This window comes from Medicago truncatula, chromosome 7 (genome assembly GCF_003473485.1).
Source record: "Medicago truncatula cultivar Jemalong A17 chromosome 7, MtrunA17r5.0-ANR, whole genome shotgun sequence".
NCBI lineage: Eukaryota > Viridiplantae > Streptophyta > Magnoliopsida > Fabales > Fabaceae > Medicago > Medicago truncatula.
The window spans coordinates 44,453,380-44,476,629 of NC_053048.1; the positions used below are offsets into that span (position 1 = coordinate 44,453,380).

General features: G+C 33.5%; 3 protein-coding genes and 1 non-coding gene across 4 annotated transcripts; 1 reads left to right on the forward strand and 3 right to left on the reverse strand.

The window, feature by feature from the left end:
• Positions 1-2,268: 2,268 nt before the first annotated feature.
• On the reverse strand, positions 2,269-2,342 carry TRNAT-AGU (transfer RNA threonine (anticodon AGU)). The gene has a single exon. It is a non-coding gene; the product is annotated as a tRNA-Thr (tRNA).
• Positions 2,343-3,179: 837 nt separating this feature from the next.
• On the reverse strand, positions 3,180-7,505 carry LOC25499088 (sugar transporter ERD6-like 7). Its single transcript, XM_013594239.3, has 18 exons — positions 7,055-7,505; positions 6,902-6,964; positions 6,325-6,414; positions 6,152-6,211; positions 5,991-6,056; positions 5,811-5,876; positions 5,597-5,672; positions 5,407-5,471; positions 5,225-5,317; positions 5,020-5,100; positions 4,724-4,808; positions 4,499-4,542; positions 4,346-4,408; positions 4,191-4,250; positions 4,054-4,107; positions 3,906-3,965; positions 3,621-3,735; positions 3,180-3,488 (listed from the first exon to the last, which is right to left on the reverse strand). Exons 1-18 carry the CDS (start codon positions 7,223-7,225, stop codon positions 3,373-3,375), a joined length of 1,428 nt encoding a protein of 475 aa, XP_013449693.1. The 5' UTR covers positions 7,226-7,505; the 3' UTR covers positions 3,180-3,372.
• A 1,655-nt stretch (positions 7,506-9,160) lies between these two features.
• On the forward strand, positions 9,161-14,147 carry LOC25499089 (elongation factor Tu, mitochondrial). Its single transcript, XM_013594240.3, has 12 exons — positions 9,161-9,419; positions 9,511-9,586; positions 9,711-9,803; positions 9,896-9,970; positions 11,176-11,280; positions 11,393-11,483; positions 11,619-11,824; positions 12,666-12,749; positions 12,978-13,043; positions 13,116-13,178; positions 13,343-13,583; positions 13,786-14,147. Exons 1-12 carry the CDS (start codon positions 9,241-9,243, stop codon positions 13,854-13,856), a joined length of 1,350 nt encoding a protein of 449 aa, XP_013449694.1. The 5' UTR covers positions 9,161-9,240; the 3' UTR covers positions 13,857-14,147.
• An 868-nt stretch (positions 14,148-15,015) lies between these two features.
• On the reverse strand, positions 15,016-19,846 carry LOC25499090 (uncharacterized). The gene is made up of 5 exons (XM_013594241.3): positions 19,670-19,846; positions 18,970-19,150; positions 18,135-18,552; positions 16,755-16,835; positions 15,016-15,777 (listed from the first exon to the last, which is right to left on the reverse strand). Exons 1-5 carry the CDS (start codon positions 19,748-19,750, stop codon positions 15,285-15,287), a joined length of 1,254 nt encoding a protein of 417 aa, XP_013449695.1. The 5' UTR covers positions 19,751-19,846; the 3' UTR covers positions 15,016-15,284.
• Positions 19,847-23,250: the final 3,404 nt, after the last annotated feature.

A 23,250-nucleotide genomic window follows, 5' to 3' on the forward strand; every position in this document is an offset into this window, starting at 1 on the left:
CAGGCAATGAGAGTGTCAAGCTGTTTCTGTATTGTAGGGTGGCTTGTTATTTACTTTTCTCAGGTTCTTACTACAAAACTTTTGTGATATTTATTGTCATAACTCATAACTGCTCTCCAAGGATTAACTAATTTTTTTTCTTCATATAGGGTATAGTTCCTTTGGATATTGGGAGACTAGCAACAGGCTATGGAATGGGAGTTTTTTCATTTGTGGTTGGTTTTAGTTCTATTTTTTCAATGAATTTTTTTTTATGGGCCTAATGGTAAACACAGATACTCAAATAAATACAGAGGGGAAAATGTTATGAACGTTCGAAATTGGAATTCCACGTAAAATATCCTCAGATTCGAACTACTAACCTATAACAAATGCAAGTATAAAAGGAAATCTCTTAATAATTCAAAGACATTTAACATCTAGGACCTGGCTGGATCTTACCTGTTAGAAAAAATGATAAAGGGGAAGATACAATAGGAAATTGACAGATCTTTAACATTGAGGATGGACATTTGAATGTAGGAAAAAAATCAATGGGTATTTGAATGGTTTTCTTTTTTAGGAATCACCCCTTATGCATCTCTTTTTCTCTTCATTTTAAAAAAGCGGGTTTTTTGATATTTCTGTTTTTTTCATCTTGATGCGGCATTGTTTGATTCTTTATCTTGTTGCGATGTTTGCTTAGTTTAGATTTACAGGTGATTTTAGATTCATTGCACATTCAATCATTTTGATATTTAGTTTACTTTAGTGTTATCACTTTTTCTCGAGGTATAACAATTTTATACAATTAACACGAACAATCGTGATATTTGGACACCACATCATTTCCTACTCATTCAACATTTTATTTTTTATTTATCTCTCTTCTTATCGCATCACAAACAAATTTATACACTAGTATAGCTAGTATGATGTGTACACCAAATATTTTCCTAACACAGGTGTGTTTTAACTTTTAATGCATATTCATCTTTTTAATTTTTTAGTTTTAATTGAATTTGGTTTTATTTTGGATCTACACTACTTTTTTTTTTTAACCCTCCAGGTTCATACAGGAAATGAAACACAATCTAGTAATCCAGAGTTCGGCCGAGAGGTAAGTAAAGATGACCAAAAATCGTTCCCACCAAAAATTGTTGCTCTTTGAAGTCTAATGATGAAAGTATTCTTCTTTAAGAGAAAAATGATAGAAAACTATTTATTCTCATTAATAGTGCTATTCTTTTGGGAATTCTGCTCTTCACCCAACTGTTTTTCCTCGTTCCCAACTGAAATTTCCATAATGCCCCTGCGTGAGCTAACTCACGCAGAGATTAACACTAACGTGAGCTAACTCACGTATGGATATTTTTGGAATTTCAGTTGGGAGCGAGCAATTTCTGTTGGATAAAGAGCAGAATACTTCTTTAGGGAAATGCAATCAATATCTATTGCATTGGCCCAAAGTCTGCTCCATCCGAGTATGGTTATGATATCTTCACTATATCTCAAATATGCACGAAATTACAGTCGTTTGTGAAGAATATCCAACGGTTTACTTTAACAACTCTTTCATGAGAGTCTCCACTGACGAAGTGTATCCCATAATGCATGTATGACATTCAAGGTGATTGAGGAGTAACATGATATTTGGAGGAGGGACACTAAATCCCACCAAATGAACCACTTAGATCTAAAAGAGATTCGAAGAACACTAATCGCTGCTAAAACTGTGAACCAACTCTTCTGATTTTCTGTAATCAATCCAACTAATTTGCGCAAATAAATCATACTTAGAAACTTCCCCCATTTTATTGCTTTTAATAGGTTTAGCTAATTGCCTCGTTGAAACTACAATCCATGTGGAGACAATATACTTACTACTTTATTAGTTGAAAATAGTTTGATGCACTTGTCAAATTAGTCGTTGTTTTACGCGAGATTTTTTTTTATTTCAACAAGGCAGTTCGCTTTGCTTATTTTGTATATATTTAGCTTCTTTTGTTTTTTTTTTTGAAAGAGTGATTTAGCTTATTTTTGTGTTTGATTTTATTTCAAATAAAATAAATAATATATTTTGTATATACCGGGATGTTTCCTTTTATTTACGGTTAGTTTTTACCTTATTTTTATTTTACGGATCTTAGCTTTAAAAATGAAACACAATTGTTTTCAATATTATTGTTATTGGCAATACACACACAAACTTATAATTTACTCTCCACCACTTCTTACTCCATATTTTGTTTCTTTGTTGTTTTTTTGAAGGAAGGAATAAAAATAATTTGCTTTCATTGAGAGTTGAACTCAAGACCTCCCGCTTACTAAACGGGTGCTCTAACCAACTGAGCTATGAAAGCTTTTTGTTTCTTTGTTGTGATTGTTGTAATTTTCAATATTTTTCGAATCACCAATTAAGTTTATAAAATTGTAAGGAATTATTTAAGAAACTCCCAAAAAGATTAATTTCAAAATCATTTTGAAATTTCATTCTTTTATATCAAATCAATCGATTACAAAATTTTGGTCACCGGGGAAGTATCACTGTTCTTCAAAGGTAAACAAAATTAATCAAATTAATTTCTTTAAAAGTTCCACCCAAAAATTTGAAAGATCCTTATGGTTTCTCTATGCTGACAAAATTACTACGACAACTAAAAGTGGCTTAAAGTTTATGGCAGCCTCTTCATACCCTTTACAAAGTGGTAAGGTAACTTCTTAACAACTTGACATGTTTTCTAGTCCCCTTAAAGGTAACTTCGCAGCGTTGTGTGGGTTTAAATTTTGATTTAACGAAGCCGCCTAAGACAACGCAGTTCATAATACTTCATACCTTTGCCTACTTTGAGTTTCTTCTGTTTGAGATGAATGAGAATGATGAAGGTGTTGTAGGTGAACAGAGTTATTGGTTTTCATAATTCATCGCCTCAAGTGGAATTGTGATGAGGGTTGGTTAAGTCTTCAGCTGAACTTCTCACAGAGAAAGACTTGATTTCATCAATTGAAAATTGTCAGCCTGCACTTAAAGGTGCGTTTCTTGGTTCACGAATCAACGATGAAACAGTTGAAGGTAGTTATGGAAGTAGAAGTTCAAGAGGAATCTAAAATTTTGGGAGGATAAGATGTTTAAAAGTGGCCTTTCCTCTCTTGAGAGTGGTTTAGGAGCAATTTGCTAGGCGTAGAGGGATAAAGCTCAATTACAGTATCAATGGATGAAATATAATAGTTTTTAGAATGCTTTAGAGTATACTTCATGAACCAATGAAATCAAGACAACCAATAGTGAATTCAATCATCAAATATAGAAATAAACAGTAAAACAGATATGGATGTTGATTCATCAACTTGCATCCTTTGTTGTTTCACCAAACACTGCAAATCGCAAACTTCCTACGCGTTGATGGCTGACTGTAATTGTTCAAGGCTTTTACCTTTGGTTTCTGGAACTACTAAAACTATAAATAATATAGCTAGTGCATTGATTGCGGCATAAAGAATGAAGGTACCTGAAAATCATTAATACAAGTAAATTGCATGTTCTGTAGGATTCTTGAACTTAAATGGAAAATAGTTGCCATATGATAATATTTATCATTACATTTTTAAATGAAATAAAGCTGGAGAAAAAATGTATTTACCATAGAAGCTCCAACCCATGAGAAAGTTGAAAGTATAGGAGCATAGCCATGCACCAAACCAGTTCACTAATGTGGCTATACTTCCGGCCTGTCCTTTAATATTGGCAGGAAATATCTGAAACATAAGGTAATATTTGAGCAAAATTGGTGCCATCGTTTTACCAAGTAGAATCATACTAATTCTAATAAACCTGATAAAGCATACACATTTTATAACAGGCATATATAGCTCCTCCCGAAATCTAAGTAAAAGATAAGCAAAGAAGGGATTGGATAAGGGCGTACCTCAGACATCACAACCCATGGAATTGCTCCCATTCCTATTGAAAACGATCCTATGTAGACCTAATATCAGCAGTAGAGAGAGCAATGTTACATGGAGCATGAATTCATATTTATGAGATACTGGCAGAGAAAGATAATGTAGCCATACCAATATGCCGGTTACGGCAAGTGCTGGGACTGCTCCCACAGCCACATCATGAACCTGTTACTCATACAAGGATATCAATTTTACATAAATATTAGGAACAAAAACTTGAAGCTGTAATGTTCTTAGTTGGGATGTACCTTGAGATAGAATGCAACTGCAGTAAATATACATCCTGCAACCAATCCTGATCCAGATACCTACTTGAAACCACGAAATAACAATAAGAGTATCATACATGAAATGGACATAAGCAAATGAAAATAAAAATAAGTTGTTTGTGCTTTGAATTTACCAAAAGTAGGGGCTTCCGGCCTGCTCTATCTATGAGGGCTGCTCCAACACCTGTGATCACAATCTGTGAAAATAAAAATCATGATTGAGTTGGATTTGGAGGAAACACAAATCAGATTTTCCGAGTATTATTGGTTAATTTAAAAATAAGAACCTGAAGGATAGCGTATATTATACTCCCCGTTGCAGAAGGAAATCCTACAATAAAAATACATCAATAATCCAAAACAAAATAAAAATCTGAGTGCTTCATGAAGGTTATTCATGTTTTAATAGATGCTTTAATTTGGAGCTATAGGTTACATGCAAAAAGTGATATGCAAGAAAGTATGATGGTGTCAAACTTGGAATGAAGAGTTACAATTACAGAATTAAGTACCTGCTAGATCAAAAATACTGCCAGTATAAAAGCAAACACCATTGATTCCCCCTAATTGCTGGCAGACCATAAGCCCTACCCCAATCTTGTCATGAATAGATCAAAATTAGTTATCTCTATGTCTTAACTCTGTACTTGCTTGGACTGAAAAAATATACGAAGATGAAAATTTTGATTGGAAATCACATGAGATTTCCTTAATACAATATGAGAAGGTGGAAAATGAACTATCATTTTCCATACAAAAGCCTTAAAGAAAACGAACTAATATCAAAAGTGGAATTATAATTACCTACCGTGAGTGAGCGCAAATATCTTTTCTGAAACAAATCCAGCCCATTCGGTTTTGCGAGCCGTTCTAAACTAGTTATATAATCCTGTGTGGCAGTGAAAGATACACCAACTTAAAACGGCATTATATTTGGAACTCTGTCTTTGACATTGTACATGAAGCCTGAAGGCAAGGTCACAGAAATATATCCAACAATAACACATGTTAACCTGAATTTCTTCTGCTTCTTGAGATACATCAGCATCTTTTCCACGAAGTATTTGCAATGCTTCCACAGAATCTTTCGCGCGTCCTCTCTTTGCCTGCAGTCATTATTTGGTCAGTACTTAGCACTCTTGATATGATAATTGGTTCATACTTTACTCTAATTATATGAAAATTTATTACTTACCAGCCATCTAGGAGACTCGGGAATGAATAACAGACCCAAAAGCAACACAGCAGTGGGAATAAGACCTGCAATTGCAGACACTTATCAAATAATGAAAAGTTTCGATTAATTTATAATGTTATAAATTTATATTTTCTCCATGTAGTCTTCTTCTTAGTGGAATTATATTCAAATTGCAAAGAAAACCGACCGATTATAGCTAAAGCCCTCCATGAAAGTACTGTTCCAATTATGAATGACCCAGATGCCCCACTAACAATCATGAACTACAAAAGAAGATGAAGAAGAAGAAAAACAAATTTCTATGTCATTTCTACCTTATTGCATATTGATTTAGATACTTATACATAAGTTATCAACTTATTATCATGGACATGAAGTTACAATGTGTAGCAAAAACATACCTGATTTAAGGTAGTCAAGGCTCCTCTGCGTTCTTTTGGCGCAATTTCTGCTACGAAGATAGGAACCTTATATATATAATACATAAAATGCAAGGTCACTTTAATAACTTGAACATATGCAAGTGTCTTAAAATGGATTTTTCAGAATCATTTCATTGAAAAACTAGAACTAAAACTAACCACAAATGAAAAAACTCCCATTCCATATCCTGTTAGTAGTCTCCCAATATCCAAAGGAACTATACCCTATATATATAAGAGGTAAAAAAAGGTTCAGTTAATCCTTGGAGAAAGGTTATGAGTTATGACAAAAAACATCACAAAAGTTTTATCGTAAGAACCTCAGAAAAGTAAATAACAAGCCACCCTGCAATACTGAAAGCGCTTGACACTCTCATTGCCTGCATATATGTTGCAAAACCAACTTTTTATTGACCTTGAATACCCTAAATAAAAATAATTAAACATTTGGAAGTTAATTCCAAAACAACCATCATAATTTTCCAGAAATTACCCCCTTTCGTCCAACGAATTCGGCAATAGGTCCACTAGTTATTGCACCAATCATCGCACCAAAAGTCAAGATGGAGCCAAACAAGGAGTACTGCATTGTGCATACATTCATTCAACGAAAAGCAAAGAAAATTACATTAAATCTAGGTCTGATTTTCCAGCACTGCTGCACTGGGATCAAATACGTTATGTAAAAATTATACAAACATGCTAAGCACATGATAATCATGATTCATGAGTTTGCCACTAAAAATTCTGTTGTCAATGTTTATGTGTAAGTTTTTTACATCACTAACATACATTTTTAGTTTTGATAAGTCAAGTTTTATAAAATAAGAACATTGTATTAATTTCTTGCTGCAAATTGCTTAATAGTTCAGGAGCCAAAGCTCAACTGTATGCTAATCATTTTCAGTCAATTTCCTATGTTTTGAATGAACCGTGAATTTGGTCCCTAAACTATCACTTTCTCTCCATTTTGATATATAGAAATATAACAAGTAATCCCTAAACTATAATTAATCCATCTAATTCTTAGGTTCCTTCAAGAATATGAGAGAGAATGATTACTGGCTTACCTCTTCCAAAGACAGATTAAGATCCCTCCTGATAGCATCTTGAGCTGGAGATGAATACCCAGTCTGGAAAAACAAAAATAACAAAAATTATATAAAACTCTTGAAATTGTATAAAATAATTGCTGATTTACAGAGAAAGAAGTGAAGACTTACACAAGCACCAAATTCATAAGAACCACAAACTGCAATGAATGTGGTGAAATAAAGCATCCATGGATAATGATGATCTTTGTTTGCATGGACAAGTTGGTTGTTGTGTTCCCCTATCAATGGTTCTCTCATTCCTTTCTGCTTACCATCCTCCATTTCCTCTTTGATTTCCATTTTCGTTCCTATCTGTTTGCGTAGTACAATTTTAGGTCCTTGTTAGTTAGTAGTATTGATGATTATGATAGTGACAGTGTCTATATATTGGAAACACTGCAATGAATGCTGCTATTTTTTTATATTATTGGCGTAGTGATGAAAACGTACTCAAATAAATACATTCGTGATAAACATGGATTTCACATAAAATGTTCTCAGATTTGAACCACTAACATTTAACAAATGCAAGTATTGCTATAGAAGGAAGGTAGTTTATTTAGGTTTGATTACTTTGGAAATCTCTTAATAATTCAAAGATTTTTAACATCTAGAACCTAGCTGGATCTTATCTGTAAGACTGTAGCAAACATGATCAAGAGGATACAAGAGGAAATTGGCAGATCTTTAACATTGAGAATCAGCATTTAAATATAGGAAAAAAATCAATGGACATTTGAATGATTTTTTTCTTTTAAGGGAATCACTCCTCATGCATCTCTTTTTCTCTTCATTTTAAATAACCGGTTTTCTGGTATTTGTGTTTTTTCTTTTTCTCTTTTAGTGATTTCATGTTTTTTTTTTTTTTTTTTTTTTTTATATGGGTGTTGTTTGATTTTATATCTTCTTACCATGTTATTAACACGACGAGCAATCAAAATATTTAGACACTTTATTATTTTTTACACTCATTTAAGATTTATTTTTTTTATCTTTTTTTTTATGCACTAGTATAAGGGTGTACGCCAAATATTTTCTAACACAAGTGTGTTATCACTTTTGTTGCATATTCAAGTTTTTAATTTATTTTTTTTTGTTTTATTTGAATTTTGTTTTAATTTTTTATCTACTCCACTAATTTGAACGGCATATTTTGTTAGAAATTTTTTTTTTTATTTCCCGTCTTAATGCGGTGTTTATTTGATTCAGGTTGAAATATTAGCTTTGAGTAAATACAGATCTGGCATCGTCAACGTTGCAGATCCAGAGACTTGAATATAGTTATAGTAGTCATATTTGTAGACATAGGTACTTTGTCGTTTTATGCTATTAACATGGATATTGTGAGTTTGTTCACAGATTCATCATTTTTGTTTTTAGCGAATTTAGATTTGTATTGTATCGATGTACTCCATCAATTTGAATGAATGAATATCGTTTATTTTTGTAAAAAAAAAAAAAAAAAAATCACCAATATAGATTTATTTATGCTATGTATTTGTTTATCATGAGACGTTAATGTTGTTCTTTTCTATGTAATCTTTGACTTCATTTGGTTATCAGTCAAATATTTTAGCTATATTTGAAAATTTGTGGGTGTTTTTTAAATGGTCAATGTTAAAAATTGTTATTATTATATGTTGAAAATGAAGTTTAAACTATTAACCTCCTTGCTATTCTGCTCGTTAAATCCCAACTTCAATCACTAAGTCAAGGTTTTATCCTTGGAATTAGTGTAGTAGTCATTTGTGTAACTACATAGTCGGATGAAGAGTAAATACTAAGTTATTCTTTTTTGTTTATTGTTAATTATCTGATATTTAAAAAAAAAAAAAAAAAAAAAGTTATGATAATTTATAGTTTGATAGAGAAGTAAGTAAAATAGGATAAAAAATACTAATTCATTCTTTGAGATTGTATGAACAAATTATCTTAGTTCAGGTATTATTAATTTTTTAATATGATCTTTAAAATAGAGAAATTCTTTGTGTGTAGATTTATTATCAAATGCATATGTTATAATTTGAAAAATAATTTGGACATATGTTGCAAATTATGAACTAATATAATTTTTGCAACATGTAATAATTAGTTCATAATTTGATCAGAATTTTTTTAGTTTATGTCTTATTTAAAAAATTCAGAGATATACACAAAATAATGAAAAATCTTGTTGGGCCTTACAAATATTCCGGGTCGGAATCGGGCGCCCATTCTAAAACCCTTCTCTAAATCTCGTTTCATTTCACATTTCTTCTATCTCTGAACCTAAAACCCTCTTCGCCCCCAAACCTCCATTTCTTCGATTCGCTTCAATGGCTACTTCACTCGCTCTCAGAAACTCTTCTTCTAAACGTCTTTCACCTTTCCTCTTCTCCTCTCAATTCCACACTTCTCTCACTCGTTCCCCGATTTCTCAATCACCTCTCACCGATGACGCTACTCCTTCCTCCTCCATTCCTTGGTGGAGATCCATGGCTACTTTCTCTAGAACGTAATTCTCTCTCTAACACTTTCTCTCTCTTCAATTTTTAGAAATCGGAACTATTTAATCGATTAATTTTGTTATTGTTTTTTGTTTGCAGAAAGCCTCATGTTAACGTCGGAACTATTGGACACGTGGATCACGGAAAAACCACACTAACTGCTGCAATCACCAGGGTAAGTATCTGTTTTATCCGATTTATTAGTTTCGATGTTAGTTGAAATTTTAAGTGAAATTAGTATTTGGTGTTGGGTTAATTAGGATTTAGAGGTGATGAAATTGATTGATTTGATTGTGTAGGTGCTTGCTGATGAAGGGAAAGCGAAAGCTGTGGCGTTTGATGAAATTGATAAGGCTCCTGAAGAGAAGAAAAGAGGGATTACAATTGCTACGGTTAGGACAAAAAGTTTTACTCTGTCAGTGCATACAGATTAAATCCTTGTTTTTTTATGGAGAATGTGGTTAATTGATTGTTTAATTTTCAGGCACATGTTGAGTATGAGACTGCGAAGAGGCATTATGCTCATGTTGACTGCCCTGGACATGCCGATTATGTTAAAGTAAGGTTTACATTTGGATTTTGGAAAAATATTGCCAAGAAATGTATTGTTTATGATTTAATTTCTATACAGTGACTTTATATACATGTTTAACTGTTTTTTGACCTATTGGAAATAGGTTTTGAGAAGTGTTATGATGTTTCAAGAGAATAAAATATGATTGGATATCGTGCTTTACACTATCTGTTTTTATATATACTTGCTAATTAATTAGCTTACTCGCAAGATGGCTAAGTTTTTAAGATTTATGAAGCAGTTGAATACTTTTACCTGGATTATTTATGATTAAAGGTGGTGGAATGAGCTCAAGTAATTTAGGCTTTAACACGATTATGTATTTGATCCATGTCATAGAGATTTGATTAAGTTTTATGTTGGTTGTCGGCTGCCTAACACAATCCTCTCCTTTTATCCTTGCTTGGGACGGAGCCTTGGGGCGGTAAAAAAACTAACATGGAAATAAAATGAGCATAGCGGATATGAGAATGTTGCATTGAATATGTAGTAAGACTAGACAAGATAGGATTAGGATCGACCTATCGTAGAAAAGCTGGTGGAAACTCAGCTTAGTTGGTATGGGCTTGTGGAGAAAATACCCGTAGAGTAAGGAGAGTAGATAAGATGAAGGGTAGTCAAATCGCTAGAGGCAAAGTAAGAAGTTGAAAATCTATAAGAGAAATTATTAAGAAATACCTAAAAATTAATGAGCTTAATATATATATATATATATATATATACCAAACATTATGGCGTCATTTGATCCATGTAGTCGATCCTACTTATTGTTGGTGGGATAAGAATCGGTTGTTTGTTGTTGTTGTAAGTTAACAGAATTCTCAATATTGTCAATTTGGGTGTTTGTGTAACTCCATCCTCTATTAAAATTGAAAATGCAAAGGAGAATTCAGATTAGTATGTATCTATTTCTCATTCTAATTCTAACCATAATATGTAAGGAATTAAAAAGATAAATAGGTCACTTAAAAGTTTGTCATGGTTTTGCTGTCTCATAACAGGTTTGTGTTGCACAGCTTTATTATTACAGCATGCCTTAATGTCCTGTTGGGTGTTTCTATATTTGTCTTCTTTTATGTAAATCACAAAATGATTTTTTTTTCAGCCATCAACACTATTTGATGAGGAATGCTTCTGCGGTTTTGCGTTTGTGCAGTTAAGCATATATTGAATAATTTTTTGTTTTGCAGAATATGATTACTGGAGCTGCCCAAATGGACGGTGGTATCCTTGTTGTATCTGCACCTGATGGACCAATGCCTCAAACTAAAGAGCACATTCTTCTAGCTCGCCAAGTAGGTATTCTATTGAAATGGTTTGTAAACAATAAATGCAAACTTTTAGGTCTACCGTTACTTCCTTGCTTCTAAGGTCAATAGTCATTTTATTTGTACATGAATTGTGCAGGTTGGTGTGCCATCTCTTGTGTGCTTTTTAAATAAAGTTGATGCTGTAGATGATCCAGAATTGTTAGAGCTTGTAGAAATGGAGCTCCGTGGTGGGTTTTTCTCTAAGATTTCATCTTCCCACCCTTTTCCCTGTTCATGATAAGAATGAACCTTGTAACTTCCTGTAGTCGTCCTCGTATTTGTTAAATTTTGAAGTTGATTTTTGTTAATTATCTATCTGGCAGAGCTTCTGTCCTTCTACAAGTTTCCGGGGGATGATATCCCTATCATTAGAGGTTCAGCATTGTCTGCTTTACAAGGTACAAATGAGGAGATTGGAAGAAAGGCCATTTTAAAATTAATGGATGCTGTTGATGAATACATTCCTGACCCTGTTCGCCAGCTTGAAAAGCCTTTCTTGATGCCCATTGAAGATGTATTCTCAATTCAGGTAAAAGGCCATGGGTTCTTTTTTTGTTATCTTAAATTTTTGAAGAATGCCAACTCATTGAAATAAATACGAGTTCGGTTATTGTATTCTTACAATACCTGTTAGTCTTGGGGTATTTTTAATCATTTGCTGTTTAGCCTTGACACAACCCAATGCCCCAATGCAGCATCTATTCAATATCAGTTGGATATGGGGCCCATTTGTTATAGCTTTTTTTAAAATAGATTTTTGTAGTGTAATATGTTTGTTATAATATTTTTAACAAAGAAGTTTTCAAGGAAAGCTTCAAATGAAAAATTCGTTTGAATAGCTTAACTTAAAATGTCATTCTAAGTATTTCATCATTTGGTTATAATTTTTTTTGGATACTAAAATTTTGAAAAAATCTCAAAAAAAAGCTATTTCAAATAGCTTTTCATAAAAATCATTTTTGAAAGATGTCATTTTGAGAAAATATGTGATTTTTACTATGTAAAATCTCGAACAATAATATTTAAGTTAGTGGATGTCAAAATCTCTTTTTTAACTCATATCAAATGAGTTTGAAATAACTTTTACTATTTTTGAGTAAATTTCAAAAAAATCCATTTTTAGAAATACATTGAAAAATCCATTTTTCTAAAATCTAAGACAAACAGGCCCATGATACCTTGACAAACATTGTTGTCTCTTTTGTTCAATTTTTTTTTTTAAAAAAGAGAGAGAGAGAGAGAGAGAATATCAAAGTATCACAATCTACCTTGATTTCATCTTGTATATTGCAAAGCAAGATCATAATTAAAAGCAATGATATCCAGAATGTCATGTCTGCTGCTTTATATTTTTAATTATTTTTTTTAAGGGACGAGGAACAGTTGCTACTGGTCGTGTTGAACAAGGAATCATCAAAATTGGTGATGAAGTTGAGGTTTTGGGTATGACACAGGTATGTTGATTGAGTCATTTACTGGATTTATGGCTGCCCTTGAATTCTCGTCATTCCTCTTGCTTAATATACTGAAAGCTGATTTATTTTGATTCTATATTTTATTTGCTGTTGGTGATGATTAATGTTTTATTCTGGTTTGGACAGTGGTCAGTTTTTTATCATCTGAGTTTTGATAAATTCCTTGCATTGTAATGGTGTTTCCTAAAACTAAGTTTTTCCTGGTAGGGCGGTCCTCTGAAAACAACAGTTACTGGAGTTGAAATGTTCAAGAAGATGTTGGATCAAGGACAGGTAAGTTATCTTCATATTGAGAGATATTTACATAGTGTATATTAAACTAATATGGATTTTCACATTTTGTAGGCCGGTGATAATGTTGGTCTTCTTCTCCGTGGTCTGAAACGTGAAGACATTCAACGTGGTCAGGTTAGAAGAAATGATCAAGCTTTTCCTCTTTGTTAGTTACTGTCTCAAGATTGAAGAGAACTTTATATTAATCTGTTCTTGTTTCAGTAAAAGTTTGTAGAGTTCTCAAATTAAAATGCTAGAATCGATATACCACTTTACTGATGTTGTCTTGTTTTGAAAAGGTCATTGCTAAACCTGGTGCTACAAAAGCATCCAAGAGATTTGAAGCAGAGATATATGTACTCACAAAGGATGAGGGTGGGCGACACACTGCTTTCTTCTCTAACTATAGACCTCAGTTTTACTTGAGGACTGCTGATGTCACCGGAAAAGTAGAGTTGCCAGAAAATGTTAAAATGGTTATGCCTGGAGACAATGTTACTGCTGTGTTTGAATTGATCGTGCCTGTTCCACTTGAACCAGGTCGGTATATAATTTAATGAGGATGTCATTTTTATTTTTTTATTTTTATATAAAAAGGACAATATGGATGTTGTTTTTGCATGTTACTCAATCAACTCCCATTTTTTCATATGTTGCAATGTTATCCTCATCATAGGTTGAGTTTATTATGCACTTTATGCTGTAGTGTGGAAAGCTCACCACTTGTTATTTTATTTTACAGGGCAAAGATTTGCCTTGAGAGAGGGTGGCAGAACAGTTGGTGCAGGTGTGGTGTCGAAAGTGATTAGCTGAAAAGCGCTCTAAGTGAAATTTTAGACACATTCACAACAAGGGGTTAAGAAGCCCCAGGACCTGACTATTCTATTGAAAACACAAACCCTGTGATAATCGATTAAATATTCAGCGGTGATTGGATGAACTGAGTAAATTTTAGAAAAGCTCATCTTTATGGTTAATTTTGTAGTTCATAAATTGTCAACTGGCTCTTGATCAAGCCTAAAAAAACATGCTTTTGATAGCTGCAGACCTTTCGTGCTTTATGAAAAATAATATGTGAATGAATCCTCTCTTTATACGTTAACAGTCTGAATCATAGTTGTTGGATTTTGCAAATCTTTTATATTTTAAACATTGCTCATTTTGTTTCAAACTTCGTTGGTTTTTAAACATCACTCATATCGGTTGTTTGTTTCCGATATTGATAGGTTGAAGCATGATTGTTACTTGTGCTTATGATATCTTGTGTCTGAACTCCAGCATTGCGATATTAGCACCCAAATTATTTATTGTAAGACAAAACTCTAGCATATCTATATATCTGCCATTTTATTTCTTTTATGTTAAATGAATTGGTTATACAAGGTTTTAGATATCAATTGATATCACACTAGTTTAAGGGAATTACATCTATACGGGCATTTTTAGTATTTAGTCAGAAATCAATTATTTAAAAAATGGATGAAATCAATTGTTTCTCAGCTTTGTTCCATCACACAGATGTTTTTCAATTTTAACGTATGCTCAACATTTTCAATCTTTTTAATCTTCACTTGATTTATGGATGTAATTTAATAATAAAGTTTATCACATCTAAAAAAATTATGAAGTTTATCAATATAGTATTTATATTTATTTTCCTTCACTCTAAAAGTAACTATCAAATTATCAAATTATGTTACTTTCTCGTATTTTTTAGTAATGATATAGACCGAAAAAACTAAATGGGAAGTAATAAATATCAAAGTGTATTATAGGAAAATTTCATTTAGATTGTAACAATTTTTTTGTTAAAATGATATATTGTGTGATGGGGAATAATATAGGCACAATTTATAGTTTTTTTGTTCCTGCCTTAGTGTGTGGCACAAGTGTCCATTGCACCAAACGATTCAGGTTAAAAGCGAAAAAAGAGCTTTTAGTGGAGTATGTGAGTGATTTTGGCGATGCATTCTTGACAAGAGTTCTTATTTTATAATAATTATTCTTGGCTTAACTACTAAAGAAAGTCAGTTGCTTGATTCCATAACAAAATTCTATATTACAAACTACAATACCAAGCAATGCTTCCTACATCAAACTAGGATATTACTATTAACAACAGCATATGATTCTTGACCAATTGATGTTTTAAAGATTTCTTAGTGGAATTGTTTAGCCATCATCACTTTAGACATCCAAATTTACAGTTCAACAAACTACATCCTGGGAGATGTTTGTTACTCAAGCAATACTTAGCACTGCCACTGCTAGCAATGCCGCAGAGCCGAAGTAAATATCTCTAATCCTTTTATCGAGTTTTTGAATCATTTCCTCTTCTTTCAAACCCAACTTCCCTGCATTCTTGCTGATGCTGACAATTGTGGCCCTTAGCTTACTTACTGCCCAAGAAAGCCAAACCAACCCAAATCCTAACCCGGTATTGAACAAGCTGGACGCAGAAAGAAGAACCCTTCCACAAGCTTGTTTACAGATTACAGATAGTAGAACAGCAAGGCCTGTCCCAGCAATGCCTGCAGAAATTTGTGTAAGAAACTCAGAAAGCTCAGGACCGGATTTCTTCAGCGAAGGAATCATTGTTTTCCGACTTTTTTTCTTGTTGACCATCAAGGACAAAAGGCTCTCACATGCATGTGAATAGTTTTTGTAGAGATCCCTTTCTCTGTCAATTTTCTTGTTCTTCTTTTGTGATGGTTTGAATTTCACTTTCTTAGGACTGCAGAGCAAAGAGAAAGTACATTAACTTTATATTTTTGAGCAAAATATTACTATAACCAATTAGGCATTGTATATTTCAGTAGGTATGTAGGTGAGACTACGAACAACTTGGTAGATGCATTCAACTTAAATGAAAGCAATAATGTGGCCAAACAATTGAACCTGAAAAATGTAGTTCATCATGTTGAAAATTTATCTGTGGTTCCATACTTTCATACCCTTGTCTGATGTTAGTATTAAAAGAAACTCTAAAAGAAGATAATCCTTTCTCATCGGACAGTTATTCAAAGAATCAGTTTAGATGGACAATCCTCATAATCTCAAGTATTCATGAAATAAAACATGCAAGACAGTCATGCATATGTTCAATCTCTCATTAAATGAAAAGCCTTTACAGAAAACCTCCATTTGTCTTGCAAAGAATAGCGTGATTGTCCAAATTCTTGAATAAAAAGTAGCTTCCAAAAGAAACATTTACAATAAAAATTGGTTAAACAGAATTAAAAAAAGTCAATTAAAACAGATTCATAGAAACCAAACTTAGAAATCAGTACTTTTGCATTATTCAAACACAAATTAAGCCTAAATACAATAACAGTTATTTCCTCTAGCATATGATAGTACTCAGTGAAGCTCACTGAAACACAGGAACAAGAAATATATTTAAATTTTAAATCGCCAAACTACACATAATTAGTCTCAATTTGACTATTGTCAACTCAAACAACCCTCAAAGCATTCGATAACACCTCAAACACCAGAAAATAAGATTTATCTGCAGCCCACATTCTTATTTCTGTGGTGAATACATAAGTTTGTTTTCTTAAATAGACTTTTAAAATTTAAACAACAGAAAGATGCAAGTGTGCAACATTTATATGCTAAACAAGGTTGGAAGACCAAAATATCAGAGCATAATATCATAGTAAAAAAAAGGTCAACAATCAGAAAAAGTAAAATTTTCATAGTGCATACCTCCTTAAAGGAGCAATTAAGGTTGATTGCATCTTCACTGTAGATGGACGACTCTGTCCTTCTGCTTCATTGATATCCACCCTGTCCATATAGAATCTCAGCACATGTACTTGATACAAAACTAACAATAATAGAATGGCAAATCAGGAGACTAAAAAGTGGTATATGATATCTATTACCGAAGAACATAATGAAAGGATCAAAATGTCACAAATGTATTGAATAGTTAAAGGCGAACAGCTCTAGAAGAAAGCTGATTCAACTATCATGAATAAAAGGTTAAAATCTATAGCTGGTCCTCATACATGAGCCCCCCTTAATGAAAGGTTATCAATTAAGTTCTTATACATTCCTGTTTAATGCCATCCCTCAGTTGCCAATATAATACAGTGAGATAGACCGACATAAAACAAGTGTAAAGAATAGGAACCAAAATGAAAATGTGTGTGTGTGTGCGGCTTGTATGTGTATGTGTGTGCGTGTGAATGCGGGAGCTGAACTAAAATGTTTTTTTTATCAAATTGAAAACGATTGTCAAGAATAAGTACCGATAATTTAATTCAAACTAACTAAAAGTAACATCACAGTCCTACCAAAACAAGAAAAACAAGAGGTGGGTAATTTCTTGACGTCACAGAAGTATATACTTCGTGCTTTCTGATCATGCGGCTCACGTGAATACACAAAATATGCGCAGTGGTTAATGCAAAATAAACCAGGGACGGTTGCAACTGAAATATGGTTCTCAAAGTTTGCTATAACCACAAAAAGTTATTAAAATGGGGTTATTTAAGTTAAAAAAAATCCAGATAGTCAGATATGAGTTTTCTTCTATTTTCTCTGGTTTCTTACTGGAGGACCGTCTTCTTTTGGCTAGCATTAGACCTGCTTTCCCATCATTTCTCTCCCTAACTTCCTTTGCACCGCTACAAATTTAAACCTAAGTTTCTTTACCCTACACCAGGGATCCTCTATCAATTATGCACAACTTCTTTTTCTACTAGGTGAGATCAGCTACATGTATCAAATGATGACATGATACACTATTAGGCCTTCATCATGCTAAGACATGCTTTTTATACGCAAATGTTAGTTGTTAATAACTATTAGTAATGTTAGTTTCTAAGGTTTGGACCCTGAGCCTCTTGGTTAGAACTCCTATAGCGTCCCTTACCTCACCCACCGAAATACGACTCTAATATTTACACAACATCTAAAAGGATAAAATTTTGACAGTGTACTAGAGAAGAGATATATCATTTGCAAACATAATGCAATTCTTAATTAGATGTTGAAAATCTAATAAACATAGAATGGTTGATGCTGATCCAAATATCAACATAGATTATAAAGAAAATTAGATGATAATTCTGTTTTTACCTGCTGAAGTATGGAACAAGCATTGAGTGCTTTTCAACCTTATGTAAGCTCTTTGACAAGTATGACTCAGCAACTACAGAAAGAAGATCTTTCATCTGAATCTCAGTGCCCATAAATGTGATTTGACCATCAAGATCAACGGTAATCTTTGAAGAAAAGGCTGAATCTTGAAGAAAATACAGCAGAGGCTTCTTGATGTCAAATTTGTCATTAGGGTATAAAAGAGATGATGAAAATGGTTGTTGAGGTTCATCAATGCCTGACAACTGCAATTTCATCAAGTCTAACATCAAGGATATGTTTGCACTATCTTTACGCGATTCAGCAGTTCCAGACTTTAGGTGCTTTGAAATTTTATCATGCTTAGTGCATTGTTCAACAATGCCAAAGCCTAAAAGTACAGCGTTTGAGCAGGATTCTGTAATAATCAAAAGTAAATAATGTTACTCAGAAGCCAAAATTAGATACAGCATAAAAACAAAGGAACTAGCAATATAAATCATCTCATGCATTCATCTGCTCTCATGTTTTCATGTCAATGAAACAAATTGGTAATATATCATTTATGAAGCACTGAAACATACACGACACTAACACGTCGACACCGATAACAATTTGAAAAATGGAAGAAATTGAATGTAAATACATGGCACGTGCATTGTTATCGTGTCAATGTGCGCCACTAACACGCGTTCAATATGAAATATCGGTGCTACATAGTATACAACATCTGAGAGAGAAAGTCAACCTTCACTAGTTCTAATACATGATAATGGTTGGATGATAATCAAGCGTTATAGAAAAATTAACAATAAAATGGTTAGATCAAACATACCTTGGGCATCAACTGATACAGGCCATTGAGGTGAGGAATTAACATTGACAAACTGATTGTCATCAAACCATTTATTTTGGGTTTCCATCGACTCGGCAGATAGACTTGGCTTAAGAAAAGGACACTGGTAACTGAGCACGTCTGGTTTTGCCAAAGAAGAAGGCAAAAATGTTTGATAGTCCTGTCATGGAAAATATTAAAAATGAATAACGAGCAATTGAAAAGTTATGATGTATGCACAATTGTCCTGACTATTAAAGCAAAACTAGCAATATAGTAGCAACCATATGGACAATAAGTAGCAAAATTTTATTACTTTAAGAACTAAAAATGTTTCAAAAACTAACGCTATGAATACATGGAAGAGTTTGTAAAGGAATTTTTTTATCATTGGTAAATATTTCCTTATTTGATATGACAGATACGACTCTATGCCTATCTCTTAGCTCAAATTAGTCGAGCTACCCAACCCCCCCGATAGATAAGATTTTGATAAAAGTTTATAAAAACAAGGCATGTGGTATCAGAGTTAGGCCCAAATTTCAATATGGTATGAGAGCTTATTGATTCAGGTCACCTACCGGTATATCTCAAATGGGATAAGTGTAAAATGGTCATTAGTGTCACCGTTAATAATGATGATTTTCCCCCTTAATTGAGAAATTGTTATATAACTTATGAAGAGATTTAGATATGTTACCTTAAGATGAAGTTGTTGTTGTTGTAAGACAAGGCCTGGAGGGTAGATATGAGAGGCCATAGGACACAGTCTCTGCACCATGTTTTGAAGGAAACCAAAGAGAGACTATCGCTCCTTCCACTAATCCCTCAAATCTGAGAGGGATGGAGATTTTGTTAAGTAAAGTTCGATAATATTATTAATATTTGTGTGGCAGACATAAAATAATAAGATTTTTTTATATGACCCACTTGTTTGTTTACAATTCAAGAAAAGAAACTTCCAAATAAGTTGAACCAATGGCGAGCAGGGCCTGAGCGTGAATCCCATACTAAACGACAAAACCAGCTGCATGTGTCTCATACATACAATTTTAGTAGAGGCATACCGACGTGTAGTGCATTTTCCATCTTTACTAGAAAATATTTATTGTTAATATTGAAGGACTAGAATTTCAATACATTTATTATCCAAAAAAATAAAATAAACCATTGTGTTTACTCCTAATATTTTCTCTTCCCATTTTTCTTTTTCTTTCTTAACATTTTTACCACTTTATCATTATCATTATTTACATGTCTCCGTGAGCATAGCTCATTTAGTAAGGATAATGCATAATATATATGCAAGGTTGAGGGCTCAAACCCCGGACACCATCAAAAAACAATTATCATTATTTACATATCAATTAATTTAAATGATCAAGGCTGGTTGGCTTTAGGGACTGCCACTAAAGGAAGGGTTTTAAACCTCTAAAATTTTTAGATCTCATATTAAATCCTGAATATTTTTCGCTTGAAATATATTTTTGTCATTCAAATTCTTTAAATATTTTCGCGTCTAACTCGGTTATTAGTTATATAGAGAGTTGTAGAATTTTAATTCATCTTGCAAGTTTGATCACAAAGTTTATGTAGATATTGTTCCCGAATCAAGATAATTGCCTAATTACCACCACTAACCTCTTTATTTACACAAAATCAGGAACTTGATGACGTCACCTGGTTTGCTCATTTCTTCATAAACGTGTTATATTGCATTGCATGGTCGTGAAATTCCGCCAAATCAAGTTTCGCTAAATATAGCAGCAACGCTCTTGTTCTATATCTCATCATAGGCGGAAGTAGAATAAATGCATAAAGCTTCAACTCTCTTGGATAAAAATCAAGGATCCGGGAGACTATTACAATGTAATGATATAGAGTTATTGTTGTGCATGCAGATCATTTTTTATTTTTTTTTTGAGGTGTTTGGTTGAAAAAATATGATATTTATTAAGTTTTAATTATAAAATGAGTGACATATATAGATAGAGTCTGTTTAAACATCCAAATGAGATATTGCATTGTGTATGGTTCGAGAGTGTAAACATGATTAACACGGTTGATTTTTTATGTCAGTATATGAATTAAATCATATTGTTTATGAGTGTAATGGTTATGCACTAACGATGCAAATATTTTTACACCTTCGTCCAATGTGAATGCATCGTTTTTTTTTTTTTTTGGAAGAGAATTCATCATCTTGTCAATCGTTGTGTAGTTTTATTTTGTAGTCATTTGAAATTACATACATGATTATTCCATGTGACTTAAAAAATGTTGTCGCATCTTAAATGAATAAGACACATCATAAAAAAAGTAAATAAAAAGAGACATGAGATCAAAATTCAAACAAAAAAAGTTAAATACGAGGATAAAAATTTTTGAAAATAGGAAAACCAAAAATACATCTAAACTTAAAGATAACTTTCAAATACCCCTTCTAATCTTCTTGGTAAACAAAGATTATTTAATCAAATTCTTTGAATTTTGTTACGTCTAATTCTTTAAAAAAAACACATTAATGTATCTGATTCATATTATAAATCTTTTTACATTAAACATTCAATGAATATAAAAAATTAATATTTATTTAATAGTTTATAGTAATTAGACGGAGAGAGTAAATGTATTTCTTTGGACTATGAAGTCGGTTCTCTGTGGTTTTGAGATGGCTTCGGGTTTGAAGATAAATTTCTCCAAAAGCTCTTTGATTGGGGTGAATGTTAGTGATGAGTTTATGGCAAGGGCATGTGACTTTTTGAATTGTAGTGCCGGAGGTATTCCTTTCAAATACTTGGGTCTTTCGGTGGGAGCAAATCAAAGGAGTATGTCGACTTGGGAACCTTTGATAGAGACAATAGGTGGGAGGTTGAATACGTGGAGTAATAGGTGCATTAGTTTCGGAGGTCGAATCGTCCTTTTAAATTCGGTCCTTAACGCCTTATCTATCTTTTTTAAAGATGCCGGTGCAAGTGTGGAGGAGGGTGGTTAGAATCCAAAGAGAATTTCTTTGGGGAGGGGTGGGTGGGGGTAAGAAGATTAATTGGATGAAGTGGAAGTCGGTGTGCCAGCAAAAGAGGAATGGGGGAGTGGGGGTGAAGGATATCCGGGTGATGAATATAAGTTTGTTGTCAAAATGGAGGTGGAGATTGATTGATGGAGAAAAGGCGTTGTGGAAAAGTGTGTTAGTAAAGAAATATGGTGGAGCCGTGGAGAGTTTGATGGAAGGAAATAATATGGTGTGGCCAACACATGTATCTCTTTGGTGGAAGGATGTGGTAAATCTAGGAGACTTTGGTAGGTAAGACTGGTTTAATTCGATGGTGGAGAGAAAAGTGGGTAATGGTATGTCTACTAGCTTTTGGAATGATAGGTGGAGAGGAGAGAAATGTTTCCGCTTAAAGTATCCTAGACTCTATTCGATTTCTAATCAAAAGGAGGCGTTGGTGGGGGAATTGCATCTTGGGACGGAATGGAGGTTCAATTGGAGAAGACATCTTTTCATGTGGGAGGAAGAGTTACTTATAAGCCTTAAGGAGGATGTGGAAGGGATGGTGTGGTCGGAGGAGGAGGATGGTTGGAGGTGGAGTTTGGAAGGGTTAGGATTTTTTATGGTAAAATCGGCATATAATAGGTTGGAATTGAAGGGTTTGTGTTGAGGGAAGATAGATGGCGGAAGGAAGAAAAAAGGGTGTTTGAATCGCTTTGGGAAAATCCGGCACCCTCAAAAGTGGTGCCTTTTGTGTGGAAGGTACTACTCGATCGAATCCCATCTAAGGTCAATCTAGCAATGCGCCAAGTGCTACCATTGGAGGGCTCGACCATGTGTACGTTATGTATAACGAGGGAGGAAACTTTGCTTCACCTTTTGCTTCATTGCGATTTTGCTTCTTCGGTGTGGTTGCAACTTATGGTGTGGTTCAACTGTTTTTTTTCCTATCCCTCCAAACCTCTTTGTCCATTGGGAGTGTTGGGGAGGATTGGAAAGAAATAGTAAGATTAAAAAGAGTCGTTGGCTTGTATGGCTAGCTACTTTATGGATCTTGTGGAAAGTTCGGAATGATGACATATTTAACTGGAAAAGTTATGAGGTGGAGGAGGTGGTGGAAGAGATCAAAGTGCTATCTTGGAGGTTGATTTTGAGTAGGACGAAGCTCTCGGTGTGTCTTTTCTACGAGTGGTGTTGGGATCCAATTTGGTGTCTCAATAGGGAAGGAAGGAGGTAGGATTGGCTGCATGGGGGTCTACGGTTTGGGTGTTGGGCTGATACGGCAGTGT

Coding starts and splice junctions, on each gene's coding strand:
- LOC25499090 (XM_013594241.3), bottom strand. CDS start 19,750: ATGGTGCAGAGACTGTGTCCTATGGCCTCTCATATCTACCCTCCAGGC. Junction 19,151..19,669: donor AACAACAACTTCATCTTAAG/GTAACATATCTA, acceptor TTTCCATGACAG/GACTATCAAACATTTTTGCC. Junction 18,553..18,969: donor TGTATCAGTTGATGCCCAAG/GTATGTTTGATC, acceptor TGATTATTACAG/AATCCTGCTCAAACGCTGTA.
- LOC25499088 (XM_013594239.3), bottom strand. CDS start 7,225: ATGGAAATCAAAGAGGAAATGGAGGATGGTAAGCAGAAAGGAATGAGA. Junction 4,409..4,498: donor TAATATACGCTATCCTTCAG/GTTCTTATTTTT, acceptor TTATTTTCACAG/ATTGTGATCACAGGTGTTGG. Junction 4,108..4,190: donor CAGTTGCATTCTATCTCAAG/GTACATCCCAAC, acceptor TATGAGTAACAG/GTTCATGATGTGGCTGTGGG.
- LOC25499089 (XM_013594240.3), top strand. CDS start 9,241: ATGGCTACTTCACTCGCTCTCAGAAACTCTTCTTCTAAACGTCTTTCA. Junction 13,044..13,115: donor AGATGTTGGATCAAGGACAG/GTAAGTTATCTT, acceptor CACATTTTGTAG/GCCGGTGATAATGTTGGTCT. Junction 13,179..13,342: donor AAGACATTCAACGTGGTCAG/GTTAGAAGAAAT, acceptor TGTTTTGAAAAG/GTCATTGCTAAACCTGGTGC.